The following is a 15,824-nucleotide window of genomic DNA, read 5'->3' as shown; positions in this document are numbered from 1 at the left end:
GAACAATCTGGAACACTCAATGAGCCAAACAACATACACCCTGGTGACACTGGGCTAGAGAAACGTAGGCAAAGAGTATTCCCCTTGTTTAGAAGGAGGACATAAAAACAGTGGTTCAGCCCAGACAACACTAACACATACCTCTCAAACCGATTATTTGCTTTCAAAACCAGTCACGATGGAAGCCTCAGAGATGAGAGAGGTTCAAGAAGAATGTACAGTTCCGCCACAATTTCAGCGTTGATGGATCTATTTGAAGGGAAGCTATCTGCCATTGGGTTGTTCGGTGATCCTCATTCAAGTTAGATAGCTGTGGTGTTTACGAAGGAAATATGGGTGCAGGTTAGTGCAGTGTTTTCTACTCCTTGTCAAAGGTTCAGGGTTCGATCCCCAGCGACATGCTCCTTAATGACGCAAGCCGCTTCAGATGAATGCGTCCCAAGACAAAATAAAAGAGAATAGTGGTGAATATGGACCAAAGAAGGCACATGAATGGTAAAACAAGTGACAAGTCAGGAGAGATGAAAGACAGGAAGTAGAATCCGAACTGAGTGCAGGAGACAAAGGGATGAAAGGGGGGAAAACGAGTGCATAAAAGAGGGCTGGGGGAGTTAGGTCACGGATGTCACGGCTAGTTAATCAGAATGGCAGGGTTGCCGCGGTGACATGGGGTCAATGCCATGGTGGCGGGGGGTGTGCGGGGCTGAGTCACATGACCCAGCTGCAGACCCCTTCAGGGGTTTCACGGACCAACGGCTGCAGCTGACACAAGGAACAGGTGATGGGATGGGAACCAAAGGAGGCATTCACAGTTTCCCTTTGCTATTCTGCGTTCATCCACAGTGAAATCAGAGGGATCAGGAGCAGGTAGAGGTGAGGCGTTTCGCCGGGGAAGGCTGTGGAACAAACTAGCCTTCATGACACGGGGCGGCAGTAGATAGTGGCAGAGCGGGTTGACTGATAACCGGAAGGTTGCTGGTTCGAACCCTGGCTCCTCCTAGCTTAGTGTCGAGGTGCCCCTGAGCGAGAAGTCTCACACTGACTTGCTCCTGACGAGCTGGCTGTCTCCCTGTGTGGTTGACTCCGTCGTCAGTGTGTGAATGTGTGAATGAAGGGCTGTAAGTCGCTTTGGATAAAAGTGTCAGCAATATCCCCTAAATGTAAATGACACTATCCGGCCCCCTCCCTAAAAGTACAAAATGTATTACACTGGAAATATGTGGCGTGAAGACAGAGTGGTGATGATAAGGTGAGGAACCAGGGGTGTGTGACGACCATATGTACACTGGGGCCCCAGTCGAAGAGAAACACATCTGACTGTTACCCAGCCGACCGTGCCAACGGATTATCCTGTCGAGGGTGGCAAGCTAAATACAATTAGCCCCTGTGTTTGAGACTTAAAGAGCTGGTTCCTCAACGCAGGACAACCAAAACCGCAAAACAACTTCCCTTTCCTGGTTTCTCGGAATCTGTCCATTCTTTTTCTCATTAACAGTGACATCGAAGAAACAAATCATCTTAACCACACAGAAGTCTCTTATTGACTTTACAAAAGGCCCAGACTCTAATGTCATACCTTGTCTAGATTCCTGAGTAGATTAATGTTTAACCAGGAAACTTAACCATTTTAAAATGCTCTCAATCCAAGGCTGTATAGTGAGAGCCAACCCCCAACATATGACAGCTACATGCAGCCCAACTTTCAATCGCCTTCAGTTTAAATATTTACTTCGGACGAATGCTGTGATGGTTGCAGGAATTGCCTTCCTTTAGCTAGTGAAAAGAGCCACGTTGATTTATTTCCTGAGTTGTTATAAGAGGATTGTTCTATTATATGTTCTTCATCTTATTTCTTGGTTAATTATCGTGTCTGTTTTGCAATAGAGATGCAACAGCCTTGAACACCAGACTCTAATGGGTGCTTTTGAATAAAATAAAATAGCACTATTGCCAAGTCTTGACTTTACCAAATGGAGATATACATGTAGTGGATGTTATGTTGAAGAGTCATGTTATACATCATTTCAGTGGCTAAATATATCACCCCATGCATCGGATAATGTTTCATATCTGCTTTATTATGGACAATTTAACGTAATGCCTATGGCAAAGCAATGAATGACCTTATTTCCTTATAACAATGCAGCAGTGATTGCATCTGAACTCAGACTCAATTAAGAAGCTCTTGTGTGACAGCACCCAGCAGCCAGACACCCAGTGAACAGAGAGGAGAGACCAACACGGAGGGGTCTGCAGCTAACCAGCTCTGAGGAACTGGGTTTTCTGACCTTGTTTCCACAATAGCATTACAACAGGGCTGGGATTATCAGAGAAGGAGCTTTTGAGTGGGAGATCAGGAGGATCACACAGTAGGAAGGCCAGAACTCGAGTCTTGCTTAAACAAGGCACTTTCACCCTCCTCTCCACAGTTTAAATCCAATTCCATACAACCATATATGTCGGTTTCAATTCTATTTTTAGATATTTCAATTTTCCAAGCATGTGCTGTATACTCTTGTCTTTACCCTTAAATATCTTGGAAACCGGATCATAAAAGATAATAAACGGTTCTAGGATTATTTTTTCCGCAAACCCAGATGTGACATAACACAACCCCACAAAAAAAAAACGAACACCACCACGGCTATATATTTAGATGATATATGCTATGGTTTATTAAAAAAAAATCTCCTTCTTCTATCCGTTTCAAAGTCTGAACACTAGATCCCGATGACATGTTCAGGCAGTACAGTTGAAGCGATCATCGGAATGAGAAGAATTCCTGGGCCATTCCTGATCTGGCACAGTTTCAGAGTCTGTCAACTCAGACCACGGGGGCCACTCCTTAGAGCCCGAAGGAAACCTGATCTGAACCCTTATCAGTTTCACTTTATACTAGCTGGTATGCACTCTGTGAGTATGAATGACCCTGTTCTCATTGTGATATCACAAGAGGATCTCTGCACACTGTTTTGATGGATTGGCGCGATTGGAACATATTCAAACACACCAACAACACCTACTCCAGTTTTGGTTGCGACTTGCCAGGGCGGGAAACGTAGGCCTACATCTTCACTTTTTTCTCTGTCTGCTTGCAGTTTATGTAAGACAATCGTGGTTATCTTGGTGCAGTGCGACACTGATAGCGCTCGTATTGATAATCTATGAAGTGGCATCTCTTATCAGTTAAAAGTGTACTTGCAAAATGGACCTGCGTTGCATGCCAAACATTGAATGTCCAAATGTCACATTCCATATTTCAATTGATAATAAAAGTTATATATTCATATATTCATACAAATATATAACTTTTATTATCAATTGAAATATGGAATGTTATGTACTTTTTGTTTTTCTATTCGCTATTTGTATTATTCTTTGTCTTGTGACAAACAAATTCCTTTGGGATGAATGTAATACTCTTTGGGATTAATAAGACCGTATTCATCATATTGAGTATTGCACAATATTTAGTGAATTAGTTTTACATTTCTACAACAAAATATCCCCCATATTCCACTGTGTTATTGTCATCGTTTGAACTTCATAATTAAAGAGCTCAACAAAGCTGTCTAAACAAGAGGTTTGAATATCATTTGTAAATACATCCATAGCCTATACAATCCACAAATGAGATAGCTGTCATTTTGGTCTTCTTTTTGCTGAAAAACAACTGATCAAATTTAGACATAGATGTCATAGCAGAAAATATTGTACCCGGAACGTTCCTGTTTAGTTTCCATGGGTTCAACTTCATACCTCTCTTCAAAAATAGGTTGGCAAAATAGCTGGATAAGGCCGTGGGGAATCAGCAACAACTGTTTAATAAAAACTGTCAGTTGTTATCAATCTGTGGGCCGTCCTGCTGTAGGGCTCTTGGTTCACCAGAGGTCAACAGTGTCTCCGTTGTTTGTGTCGCTAGTAAAAAAAACACATAAAATGTGTGTAAAAATGCTGGAGGAATGTTAGCTTCCGTGTGTAATTAAATGTGTGAAGTGTGCACAATGTAGGTTAATTGCTTGTATGTGTGTGTGGGGTGGGGGGGGGGGTGGCTGTGTGGATAGGTGGTTGGGTAGGGGGCTGTGTGTGTGTGCAAAAAATTACAAATCTTTGAAAGGTTTACTAAAAGACCAGGTGTCAACCTTTTCCTTTTGTGGTAATACATCTAGACATCACACAGGAACTGCCACTACAAAATTCGAGTATTTTCAAATCCCAAAGGCGAGGTCAGTTGCATCCCCATTCCAGCCAAGGACAGAAAGTGTCCCGCACATCTGCAGTGCAAACGGGAGCGGCGTGGACCACACTGCCGAACACAACGGAGCCTCCGAAATAGACCGGTGACGTGGGGAGGCCGGTGCCAGGCCTGTAATTCAGCAAGGAGCCTATATAGTGATTAAGCCCCGTGTAAAAAAAAAAAAAAATGCTAACACACACCACCCACTCTTTCTCTCTCTCTCTGGCACTTTCGCTTCACTTCCTGTCAGTACAAACACTGGCATTGGCAGAACACACACAGAACTCAAGCGCCCGAGCCAATCCCTGAGCCTGAGGAATCTACGCTTTTTTTTTTTTTGTAACTCCTCCGCGTTAAGCAGAACATTTTTTGCGGCTCCTCTCGCACGTTTATCTATAGCCCGGCACACAGTCTCGGGACGTACCCATATTTCCTATTATGCGCACAAAATACATATTTGAGCTCAGACAACTATGTAATGAAGCACAGAAATAGACCCTTTGGTTTCAATCCCCCCATTGCAACAGCTGCTCTGACTGAGTGGGGTCACAAAGCCCCCCCTCCCCCCCTCCATCTTAACTATAGCAACCACATCACAAGACTGGCTCCCATGACCATGCAGCCAGACCATTGACTCGCCAGACTTCCCTTTTCTGCCACAGTAGGACGTTACTAGCGGTGGCCTGCCTGGGTTGAATAAGCGCCCGTGAATGGCGCTTTGATTAGCATGCAAGCGGCCGACAACACCAATGTGCCTTCTGTGCACAGAGTTCATTAGCGGCAGCCAAAGGAGGAAGTGAGTGGTTCCTCACCTGCAACCTCTCTGCAGGGAAGAAAAAGCACATAAAACAGGAACTCGCCCTAGAGTCCTTCTTCTTCGTTGATCTCCAAAGGGCAAATTCTTCTGCTATCTGATGCGAGCATGACAGCAAGTGATTGAAGCCGAGTAGCAGTTGGGGAGTTCCTGGGGGTACATGGGGTTTGGGGGGAGGGGGTTAGCAACAGTATCTGGAGCACAGCTATAGTAACTTATCTCATCCACATACATGACTTATAGACGTGGGCAGGGCTATTAGCGTGGCGTGCGGCCGTGGCCCCGAGCATGTCTAATCACATGGTCTGTCGGGAGGCCTTGGAACAGACATGTCTGCAATCAGACCTCCAAGTTCCCTTTAGGGGCAGAGATGATTATGGGATAGCTATGACCACACCCTGAACCCGGCAGGCTAGCCTCATGTTATACCGATCCGAGGACTGTGACGGAAATATAAAGACACGACAGAAGCAGTGCGGGAACAGAGTGACCGGAAGCGATTGAATACAGTGCGGTGAAGCTAGAGGGTGAAAGGGTTTTTGTTTAGGTGTCTCACCACCGAGAGAGAGAGAGAGAGAGAGAGAGAGAGAGAGAGAGAGAGAGAGAGAGAGAGAGAGAGAGAGAGAGAGAGAGAGAGAGAGAGAGAGAGAGAGAGAGAGAGAGAGAGAGAGAGAGAGAGAGAGAGAGAGAGAGAGAGAGAGAGAGAGAGAGAGAGAGAGAGAGAGAGAAGAGCACGAGAGAGAAAGAGCCCCAGAGAGAGAGAGAGCAACTAACACAAATACATGGCGCATGGTTTTTTCAAAGTTTCTCTTCCTACTCCTTTTTCTGTGCTCCTTCACCGAGAGGAAACGAACACACGCACACAGCGGGCACGGACCTCTGAACGCCAACATCTGAGTCTCCATATTGTGCAGAATGAGTCGCAGTCTAGCTAGCCACCATTGTTTAGAACTCTGACATTTCACGCGCACTCTCTAGAATGTCAGAACACCAGCATTGAACTCTAAACCGCTCCAGCACCCCGACACCGCAACCCCTCACCCCCCCCACCACCGCCTCCACCACCATTCAAGTCACATAAACCGACGCAGCCACAAGGACTTCGGGGATATGTGACACCGATGCCTATCTCGGCGTATGTCTCGGCTCCGAGCTGTTAACGTACAGTACATGTGAATACTGTACGTACAACACGTGTACCGATCTAGTGTCTGTGGGTCAAGAGGGAGGCATCGGTCTGGGGGAGCATAAGCAGACTCCTTACTCACACAAAACAGACATCACAGGCAGCACCCGGTGGGAGAAACGGAAACTAAACAAGGAAAACAAAGGCCTGATGGAAGTCATGTACGGGCCGAGCCCCGTCCAAACAAAACCCAGGGAGCTGGGTTGTGTGTAGCAGCGGTGCCCTGCGGTCCGAACCAGGGTACGGCTTGTAATCCCCAGCGAGGCGGCGGTGACGGATCTGGAGAGCCAGTCTCCCTGTTACACAACAACACCCACACGCTGCACTCAGACCCAAGGCTCGCGGGCAGAAATACTCGACACCAACACAGAGACGTGTTTCTCTTGAACTGCACCAACCTCCACTGTCTGTACAGTGGATTATGCATCCGACGCACGGATATGATTATATATATAGATATTAATATACATGTGTAGGTAGGTGGATGTATGATGAGTGGCTATAGGGCAGGTATTCAGGTTTATTCTCTATTGTTACCCGAAGCTGAGGAAGAGTCCATTATAAATGGATCAGCATGGATATTCTTGTAAACTTTTTGGTCCACTGATTCTATTCCCTGTGACTGTATGGCTGTCTCCGAAGTTAGAGTGATTGCTATTACACATTATTGAATGGAAACACTGGTCATTGCCTCTGTTTTCCCAGTCAAACAGCTATGTTAGGAAAATATGCAGGCACAAGGACAGTAAAAACAAACACCGTTGAGAATGAACACACAGCATGGCCCCGTTTTGTAAGAAATGCAATTTGTATTAAAAGTCTTTGTTTTTGTTATGTTTTTTTTTTTTAAACAGGCAGACCACTGTGGAAAAAGCATGGCCTGAAATTTCACTTACAATCAGGTTAAATCTGTCAAAGGTACATTGTCACACATCCTGTTAAGAGCCAAAAACAAAACAGATTTCGGTAGATTAACGCGTCCATCGTTATCAAGTGTAAGGGTTTCAGTACCTGTGCGTTTCAGACTAGAACGAGTTCAATAGTCTTTAAAAAATAAAAAGGCAAACTCACGATGGAAACTAAAAATCTCCATTAACAAAAGAAAGCCTATAGTTTTCAATTTTGTTTTTAAATATATATAATATATATATTCTTGTTAATGCCACCACCCCTTCTAAGATTACGTGTGGAGGAGTGTGTGTGTCTCTGTGTGTCCGGGGGAGGGGGGGCAGGGGTAGTGGTGGTGGCTGATACTGGGGGAGTTGGCACAAAGTCAGAACAGCTGATCTGTTATGGAAAGGCACTCGACACACGGGCGGTCAGGTCAAGAGGTCACCGCCCCCCCCCACTCCGTTTCGCTCCAGTTGAGGTCCCCCCCCCCCACACGCCAACGCTCCCTTCTTCCTCGCGGTGGCCCATCCCCGCCGGTTCAAGCGATGTCAGAGTCTTTGACTTCGGGGGAGGGGGGGAGGGGGGGGAGACGGTGTTATTCGGAACAGCGACCATCGGACGTACACAAACTGTAGCTGGGGGGGGGGGGGGGGGGGGGATTGGGGGTGGGAGGGTTCGTGGAACGATGTTGGTTCCGTGTTCGTGGGACAGCGTGTTCGGGTGGTAGGGGGGAAATGGCGCCCGAGAATTCTGTTCCACCTCCTCGTCATATGCACAGCTATTTAACAAAATATACTCTTGTCTCTAGTCGCGTCGTTGTCTGGAGCACAAATATCCATCACTATGTGTTCTTAGGGGTTCTGGTCCACATCTCTGCCATTTGAGGGGGGCGGTGAGGTTGGTTTTGGGGGAGGGGGGGGGGGGGGGATGCTAGGGAGACGTTTCCAGTTGTAACATGGAAGTGCAGTCGAGGGCAGTGGAAACTATGGACTTGATACTGTGTTGGTATCCATGGTGGGACATTGATCCTCCTGCACACAGAGAGTCCAAGCCAGCCGATCTGCTGAGGGGTGGAGCCCTCTCCTCTCCTCTCACGCTCCCCTCCTCTCGCTCCTCCTCCTTCTCCTCCTCGCTCAGCATTCCTCTAAAGCTGGGGTGAGACACGAAGAAGAAGAACTCAACGGCACGGACTTCCTGCAACAAACTGCCACAGAAAAGGGACAAAACAAACGTCATAAATTAACCAGGGCTGCCTCCAGGCGAGAGGCACACTGGCCCAAGACATGGCCCTCCTCCCAGGGCTGTTAGCACCTTCTGTAGGAGGAGCAGCACAGCCTATCCCCTCACCCTGCTATCCTGGTTCTCATACGTTCTCTTAAAGAAAACGCTGTCGGCACATTTTCCCGCTGGTTAAATGAGAATTTCAGATTTATGGATTCCACTGCTTACTTTGCTCTGTCAGTTGGTCTTTACCCAACTGGCTGCTTGTGCAAACGTGCTAGCAACAGCGTCCTGCTTAACAAAAGCCTGCAAGTGAAGGCTGGCTGAAGCTGTTCTAACTGTTGTGTACTGATGTGAACAGGTGATCAAATGCAACCACTGTGGCACAAAAACAGACAGCAGTCATCATATTCTAATGTCACAGTTTAACATAAGAGCTTCTGATGAGGCTACACATGATAAGAGTATTTTGAATGCATCACTTACCATTGCCATTTGACCATAACAACAAAAAAACGTTGATATTTTCCTTTTTTAAAGAATGACACAAGACGAGCAGCACTGGTCGTCGCCATTGGGTGTAGAGGCATAGTTCATCTGCCGGACTATCTCTGCAAACAGTTCGTCCACAGAGCTCTTATTTTTGGCTGAGGTCTCCATGAACGGGCATTTCCACTCGTCCGCCAGAGCCTTCCCCTCGCCTGACGACACTTCTCTCTCCCCCTCCAGGTCCACCTTGTTGCCGACCAGGATCATGGGCACCCTCTCGTACCTCTTCACCCGGATGATCTGGTCTCTCATGGGCTTGATGTCTTGGAAGCTCTGCTGGTTCACCAGGCTGTACACCAGGATGAACCCCTGGCCGTTTTTAATGTACAGGTCCCGCATAGACGCGAACTGCTCCGTGCCCGCCGTGTCCAGGATCTCCAGGACGGACGGCGAGGAGTCCACCTCGATCTCCTTCCTGTAGAAGTCCTCTATCGTGGGGTCGTACTTCTCTATGAATGAACCCGTCACGAACTGGACAGTGATGGCAGATTTGCCAACTCCTCCGGAGCCCAGAACCACCACTTTGTATTCTCTCATGGTTCAGCAGGCACTCAAGAAGAAGCCCAACTCAGGCTTCTATCCTCTCCTCTCCTCCTCCTTCTCGGCTTCCTTTTGGAACGCACTCCGAAGCCGCGAGCCCGCCGCAGCCCTGCTGTGTTTCAAATGGCACGCAGCGCCGCTCGTTGTGCCTCCACGAGCGGTTTTCCGGTGGGGCTAGACGTGGATAACGGGGCGTGGTCGCACAATGTCTGTTCAAATGTGCGAATTGAACAGGGGTTCAGAACGCAAACCCAGCGTTAACAGAGTGGCATGTTGAACCCCCAGGAGTATATATATATCACACGGTAATGTTCACGGTTCTCGTAGTCGTTAAAGTGGTACAACCGCCGCCGCGCGCGCTCTCTTCCTGCCCACACTCAGCACGCAGTCTGCGTCTCACGTCACTCACCCAACGGTCCGCTCCGCCGTTTTATTAAAGGTGCAGTGCAACTGTTAACCCAGTGCCAGCGACCCAAGTGCCGCTCGAACCTGTCACACCTAGTTTCGACATAGCTAATCTGCAAGCTGCTGCTTGAGTCATAGGTGGATGTTTTCCTGGTAATTCGTTTATGATTCAAGGAAGCCGAACCACCACCCCTAAACTTTCCAAGTTTCTTTGAAATGTGTGGCATTGGGTATTGTCATTTGTTTTGGTAACAACCATTAAACGTAATAAACATTATTTATTTTGTTTATTTATGTATTGTGAGGTACAATGACAATGTTGATGATAGTACTAATCATAATAACCACAAAAAATGTTATTCAAGTTCCTGTCAGTGTTCTTTGTAGTATTATTCCGCTTGAACATGTGCAGCTCGGTTTCAACTTAGCATATTCAGAACAGCTGACTGTCACCGCAAATCAAGAGGAAGTGAGTCATGACATCAGCCTCAGGTTAGCATTACCCCAACCTTGCCAAACACATTGTTTGTCTTGACGAGGTACTCAAACATTCGCAGTTACAAACTACGCACTCAACCAGTATCATTTTGAGTTCCTCATTACCCAGTGCATGTGATATTCCTTTTCATCCTGTTTCATTGTTGACTGGAATTCATACCACCTTGCTGTGTGCACATTCTACTTAGCTCTGACTCCTTCCTGCTTACCTGGTTCTATGTTATATGTAACAACATGTCCCAATGTCTAGGAAATACACAAGCACAGTTCAATGTGGTAACATATTGTCTGGGTTCACCGGGGATGTGATGTGTGTGTATGTGTGTGTTTGTCTGTGTGTGTGTGTGTGTGTGTGTGTGTGTGTGTGTGTGTGTGTGTGTGTGTGTGTGTGTGTGTGTGTGTGTGTGTGTGTGTGTGTGTGTGTGTGTGTGTTTTAATTGATCATTACACCTCACCCCAACTCATTCATGATTAAGCTTCATTCTGACCTCATCACTGCTACATGACTGCATGGCCCTCCTGGTCGCTGCGGCGGTGATGATAGCATCAAATCAATATCATTTTAATCTATGCTCATATCATAGGGTGTGAGTTGAGCCGTCAATGAGATGAGCGGTACACACACACTCAAAACACACACACACACACACACACACACACACACACACACACACACACACACACACACACACACACACACACACACACACACACACACACACACACACACACACACAGCCCTACACACACACTAGCTTGCACAAGCACACATGCACACATATATGCATGCATACAATTACACCCACACACACCCAATTACACCCGCACACACCACACACACACACAAACACATATACACACACAAAAAAGCAAACAAACCCCCAATACACGATACACAATTGCTCCCACAGGCACAGACACACACACATACACACGCACACACACAATCGCTCTCACACACACACATACACACACACAAACACACCAACACACACACACCGCTACTATAACTCAATACTTTTGACTGGGGGGAAAAAACATGTGGATTGGCCTGTCATATGGTCAGACAAAGTGCCTTGCAGCCAGTCAGCCTCGATCCCATCACAAAAAAACACACACAGACAATGGGGGAGTATGGTCTTTGTGTGTGTGCGTGTGTGTGTGTGTTTGGGTTAGAATGTAGAGAGAGTGGGGAAGGGGGGGGGGGGGGGGGGGGGGGGGGTCCTATTAGAGCCTTGTGATGTGATTGTCACATGGTTGCAATGCATCACTTTGAATTTCCTAAGCAGTGGAGTCAACATTCTGTGGAGTCATCAAGGTGGTGGTGCTAATTACTGACAAGGATTTTCATTCACGAACGTGGTAGCGTGGCTAGCCTTATGACACGCTGCCTGCCGTACAACACACAGAGCAGGGAGTTCAGTGGGGTTGTGTGTGTGGAAACTAACAGCTCTCCATTGTGGCGCTGGAGGTGAGGTGTGTAGAGTGACACCCCGAGAATCAGTACACATACCCCCAACCAGGACGTCTTGACTGGGGGGAAATGACGATGATGGTGTTATATGATATAATGATTAATTAAGGAGAGGTCACGCAGTCATTTTCTCTTTCATTTCAGAACAATGAGGACACAGAGGCCGGGTTGCCTAGATAAGTTCAATTCAATATAAAATAAACAAGGATTTAAAGTTTTGAAGTTAGCAAAGTGTGAATTGAGTTGCAGTTTGGATATAATTCCCTGTTGAATGTAATTGAAGTAATTGGAAATTACCTTGCCCTCATTTTATTTCATGGTGTTCTTTCATGGCCTTGAACTTTGATTGCACTGTCTTGATAGACTTCAACTGTCGTGAGCAATCATTTGCCAGTTTATTAGGCACACCATGTACCTTTGTAGCTGGCAAGCCATTATAGAGACGGAGAAAGTGTCTCATACATGTAATCACACTAAATGCCCCAAACTGCCTTTGTGGAATAATTCTTATATGAACATACCCGCTGTCTATAATGATTATTCTGTACATAGAATAGTAATTTGTACAAGACATCAAATGAAATATTATTGTTTCTTAGTGGCTCATTGGTCTTCTTCCATAGATCCAGAAGCTTCTCATCTCCCTCTAGGTAAACATTAGCTCCTCATATGTTCCTCTTTAGAGGGAAATACAGGAGCAAAATAACAAAGACTAGATACGTGTGACAGCACTTTAGTCTACATAATAATAACGAAACCACAAATAACAAGGAAGGGAAAAGGGAACAAACAAATGTGTCTTAGCTACATGTAGAACATCCTAGAAGGGGGTTGTTGAACCCGCTCAGCTCGTGCATGTTAACAACAAATCATAATAATATATCAGAATTCGGGTTCTAGGGACACAGCACACAATGTGGAAAGGCGACCTTGAATTAATTGTTTGCATGTATCTATTTCAAACATGTCTCCTGGCAATGTCTATTATACTTTATGATTTAATGCATATTTCAGTTGAAACGAAGCGTGCATTCAAAATCTCAATCCAAGGTCTTCGAAGCATTGTCAAGGGATTGCTCTCCAAGGCCATCTTGTGGCTAGTATTCACCACTGCAAGTGCTTTGAGGCGAGAGGCGTGCGGAGTTCTTTGTTATACATATTATGAATTATGAATGTAATTGGATATCATTTATTCTTCGGTCTGGGGTAGTTTGTTTTACCGTCACCAACCATTTGATCCTAAAGCAATTATCAGATAGCCGGCCAGCTGGTTTCATCGTCTCATGTTGCTGCTTTTTCAATTATTTTATCTTTAGCCCAGATTTCTCCTTGACTGATTTTTCGATGAGTGAGAAATGGAAGACACCTTTTCAAAAGATCATGCACGCTAATAGTTTTCATAGAGCCCTACTGCAGTACTCTGGATTTTCCAGTGGAGGGCAGCAGGGTTACAGTGCCGGTTGATGGGCCGTCGAATCAGGTCACAGAAGATTGAGATGGTTTTTATTAGGAAAGGTAAAGAATAAAATACAATTATGTGTATCTTTTTTAAAAACAATCTTTTTTATTTCCAAAAAATGCAATTGTGTATTCGTAATAATATTTGGGGCGGATAGTGTAGTAGCAAGTGGCTAGACCTCTAACCAAAGGGTACTGGGTTTGATGCCCAGTCTACCTGGTTTGATGCCTCAGCCTATTGGCAGTACCTAGACTAAGATGTCCAAGTTACATTTATCCAAATTTGACAGAGCATCCATTTCAAACTCACATTTCAATGCATGAACTATCTAAGTGGTGTCCGTTTGTCTTTGGCTGAGGCTGTGGACGCACTCAACATAAAGAATAAATACCCAAGGAAGTAGTGAAAGGTTGGAGTGTGTGTGCCAAGTCCAGAGCTAACCCCCTCACGCACAAAGCTGAAGCCATCTGCGAAGGACCCCACACTCCTTTGACCTGCTTCACAAAGCGCCTGAAAAAAGAGGAACTAAGAACAAGAGAATACATCATAAGGGACCGGAGGAAACAGCTGAATGAGGCATTAGACAGGAAAGAAAAGGGAGATGTTTGAGGGAGAAAGAGGGAGCGCGAGCAAAGACACAGCAGTCTTTTATCCCCACCACAAAGCATGCCTTTCATGTGTGGAATTTTGGCCATCATTAATAATACATACAGTTTGGCCCGGCCCTGTGCGCCACATTTGTAGAGGCCAAAGGGCACCGTTTTTGGGAGTCCCACTCCACCATCAGAAAAGGGAAGTGGCTACGCTCACTTCCTGTCCGAAGTGGATGGCGGGGATTGAGTATATGTACAAAAGTCAACAGAAGTGCATGCATGAACCAAGAGTCCATGCAGAGTAGAAGCTGAACCAGAGAACTTGGATGTGGTGAACGACAGTGATGGGTGTGGAAGCCTCGAAGCAAAGTTAAACTGTCTGGACCTCGTGGCACTGCGGTGCACAGTGACCCATTGAGGAATGTGTGGTCACTGTGGGACAGTGTTGTGGTGCGACAGAAGGCCAGCAGAACAGCAATGTAATTACTGTGGGTGCCATCACAATGGGCGCAATTCATATGAATCTTTGTGTGTGAAAGTGTGAAGTGAGTGTCTGATAGGGAGAGAGAGAGAGATATATAGACGACAGTTAGCACTCCCCCGCACACACACACACACACACACACACACACACACACACACACACACACACACACACACACACACACACACACACACACACACACACACACACACACACACACACACCACACACACACACACACATACATACACACACACACGACACTGTGCGAGTACAAAGACATACACACACTGTGCAAGTACAAAGACACACACACATACACATACACATACACATACACACACAGACGCACACAGTGAAACTAAACTGTGCAGAATAAAAATTGGATGAGTTCTTTGGGGTCCTCTGTCAATTCCCAGGGAATTCTCAGTAGACGCCCAAGGGTGTAAATGAGGTGGGCGAGGTTACCCCTTATGTGTTTGCTCACTGCTTGAGCTCCCCTGCATTGACTGCGTGACCGGGCACTAGATCAAATGGCGTCTGTTTATAACCCTATCGCTCTGGCCTCTCTTAACCCCCGAGACTGCACGGCCCAAAGCTAACAGGGCCACCGTTGGGGTTGAATCTGTAGGTCTACCGGATGATCCTATGGACGTCCACGGTAGAATGAGCACCTGAGGGGGAGATGTACCGACGATGCCCCGTCCCATTCCAGAGGACCTGCCTCAGCCCAAAGCAGAGCCCTCTTCTCAGCCTGCTGCACTGATGACCACTGGGCCGTAGCTGGTGGCAGTCAGCTGGCTAAGTTTAGCAGGGGAATCCAGAACAGAGGATCAACTTACATAGACATTAGCATTAACCAAAGCAAAGGAACGCACACCACTCACACATGCATGTAAACACACTTACACATGCATGCAAACACACTCACACATGGATGTATGCACTCACGTGCACATGCACACTGACCTGCCAATGACTCCAGTATACAGTATACAGTATACAGTATACAGTATACAATATCAGAGGGATTAACCCGCAATGTGTTTTTTTCCCTTTGTGTATGTATACCATCATTACATCTTGGTCAGCCTTTAAGCTTATGCTTTCCTTACAGAGTTCTGTGTCTTTCACAAAGTTTGGGCTGTGGAGGTTAGAAAGAGATGTTGGACACATTTGAATTGACTAGATCCTTCCTCTCCAGTCTTTATTGCTCTCGGTGCACAGGTTCAATGAAACACAAACACATTTGTTTGGAGCACTGTTTAGTTGCACTGACAGAGATTCTAAATATTTATTATGACCATGACCAGGCCATTTGTGTGTGTGCTTGTGTGTGTGTGTTTGTTTGTCTATTTGTGCATGAGTGTGTGTCTGTCTGTCTGTCTGTCTGGCAAGGTGTGTGGGTCCATTTATGTGTGTGTGAGTGTGAGTTTGTGTGTTTCTTAGCCTTGGGTCATGCCATTAATCATT

General features: G+C 46.1%; 1 protein-coding gene across 2 annotated transcripts; it reads right to left on the bottom strand.

Moving 5' to 3' along the window:
* Positions 1-8,057: 8,057 nt before the first annotated feature.
* On the bottom strand, positions 8,058-9,856 carry LOC130406667 (ras-related protein Rap-2b). Of its 2 annotated transcripts, none has more exons than XM_056612346.1 (2): positions 8,836-9,856; positions 8,058-8,278 (listed from the first exon to the last, which is right to left on the bottom strand). In XM_056612346.1, the coding sequence occupies exon 1, from the start codon at positions 9,433-9,435 to the stop codon at positions 8,884-8,886; it is 552 nt and encodes a 183-aa protein (XP_056468321.1). In that variant the 5' UTR covers positions 9,436-9,856; the 3' UTR covers positions 8,058-8,278; positions 8,836-8,883. The 2 variants fall into 2 exon arrangements, with proteins under 2 accessions (XP_056468321.1, XP_056468320.1); XM_056612345.1 differs by having other exon boundaries at positions 8,058-8,332; positions 8,836-9,855.
* Positions 9,857-15,824: the final 5,968 nt, after the last annotated feature.

The sequence above is a fragment of the Gadus chalcogrammus genome, chromosome 16 (genome assembly GCF_026213295.1).
Source record: "Gadus chalcogrammus isolate NIFS_2021 chromosome 16, NIFS_Gcha_1.0, whole genome shotgun sequence".
In the NCBI taxonomy this organism is placed as follows: Eukaryota; Metazoa; Chordata; class Actinopteri; order Gadiformes; family Gadidae; genus Gadus; species Gadus chalcogrammus.
The sequence above is the reverse complement of the archived record's forward strand: the minus strand, read 5'-3'. Positions and strand labels throughout refer to the sequence as shown.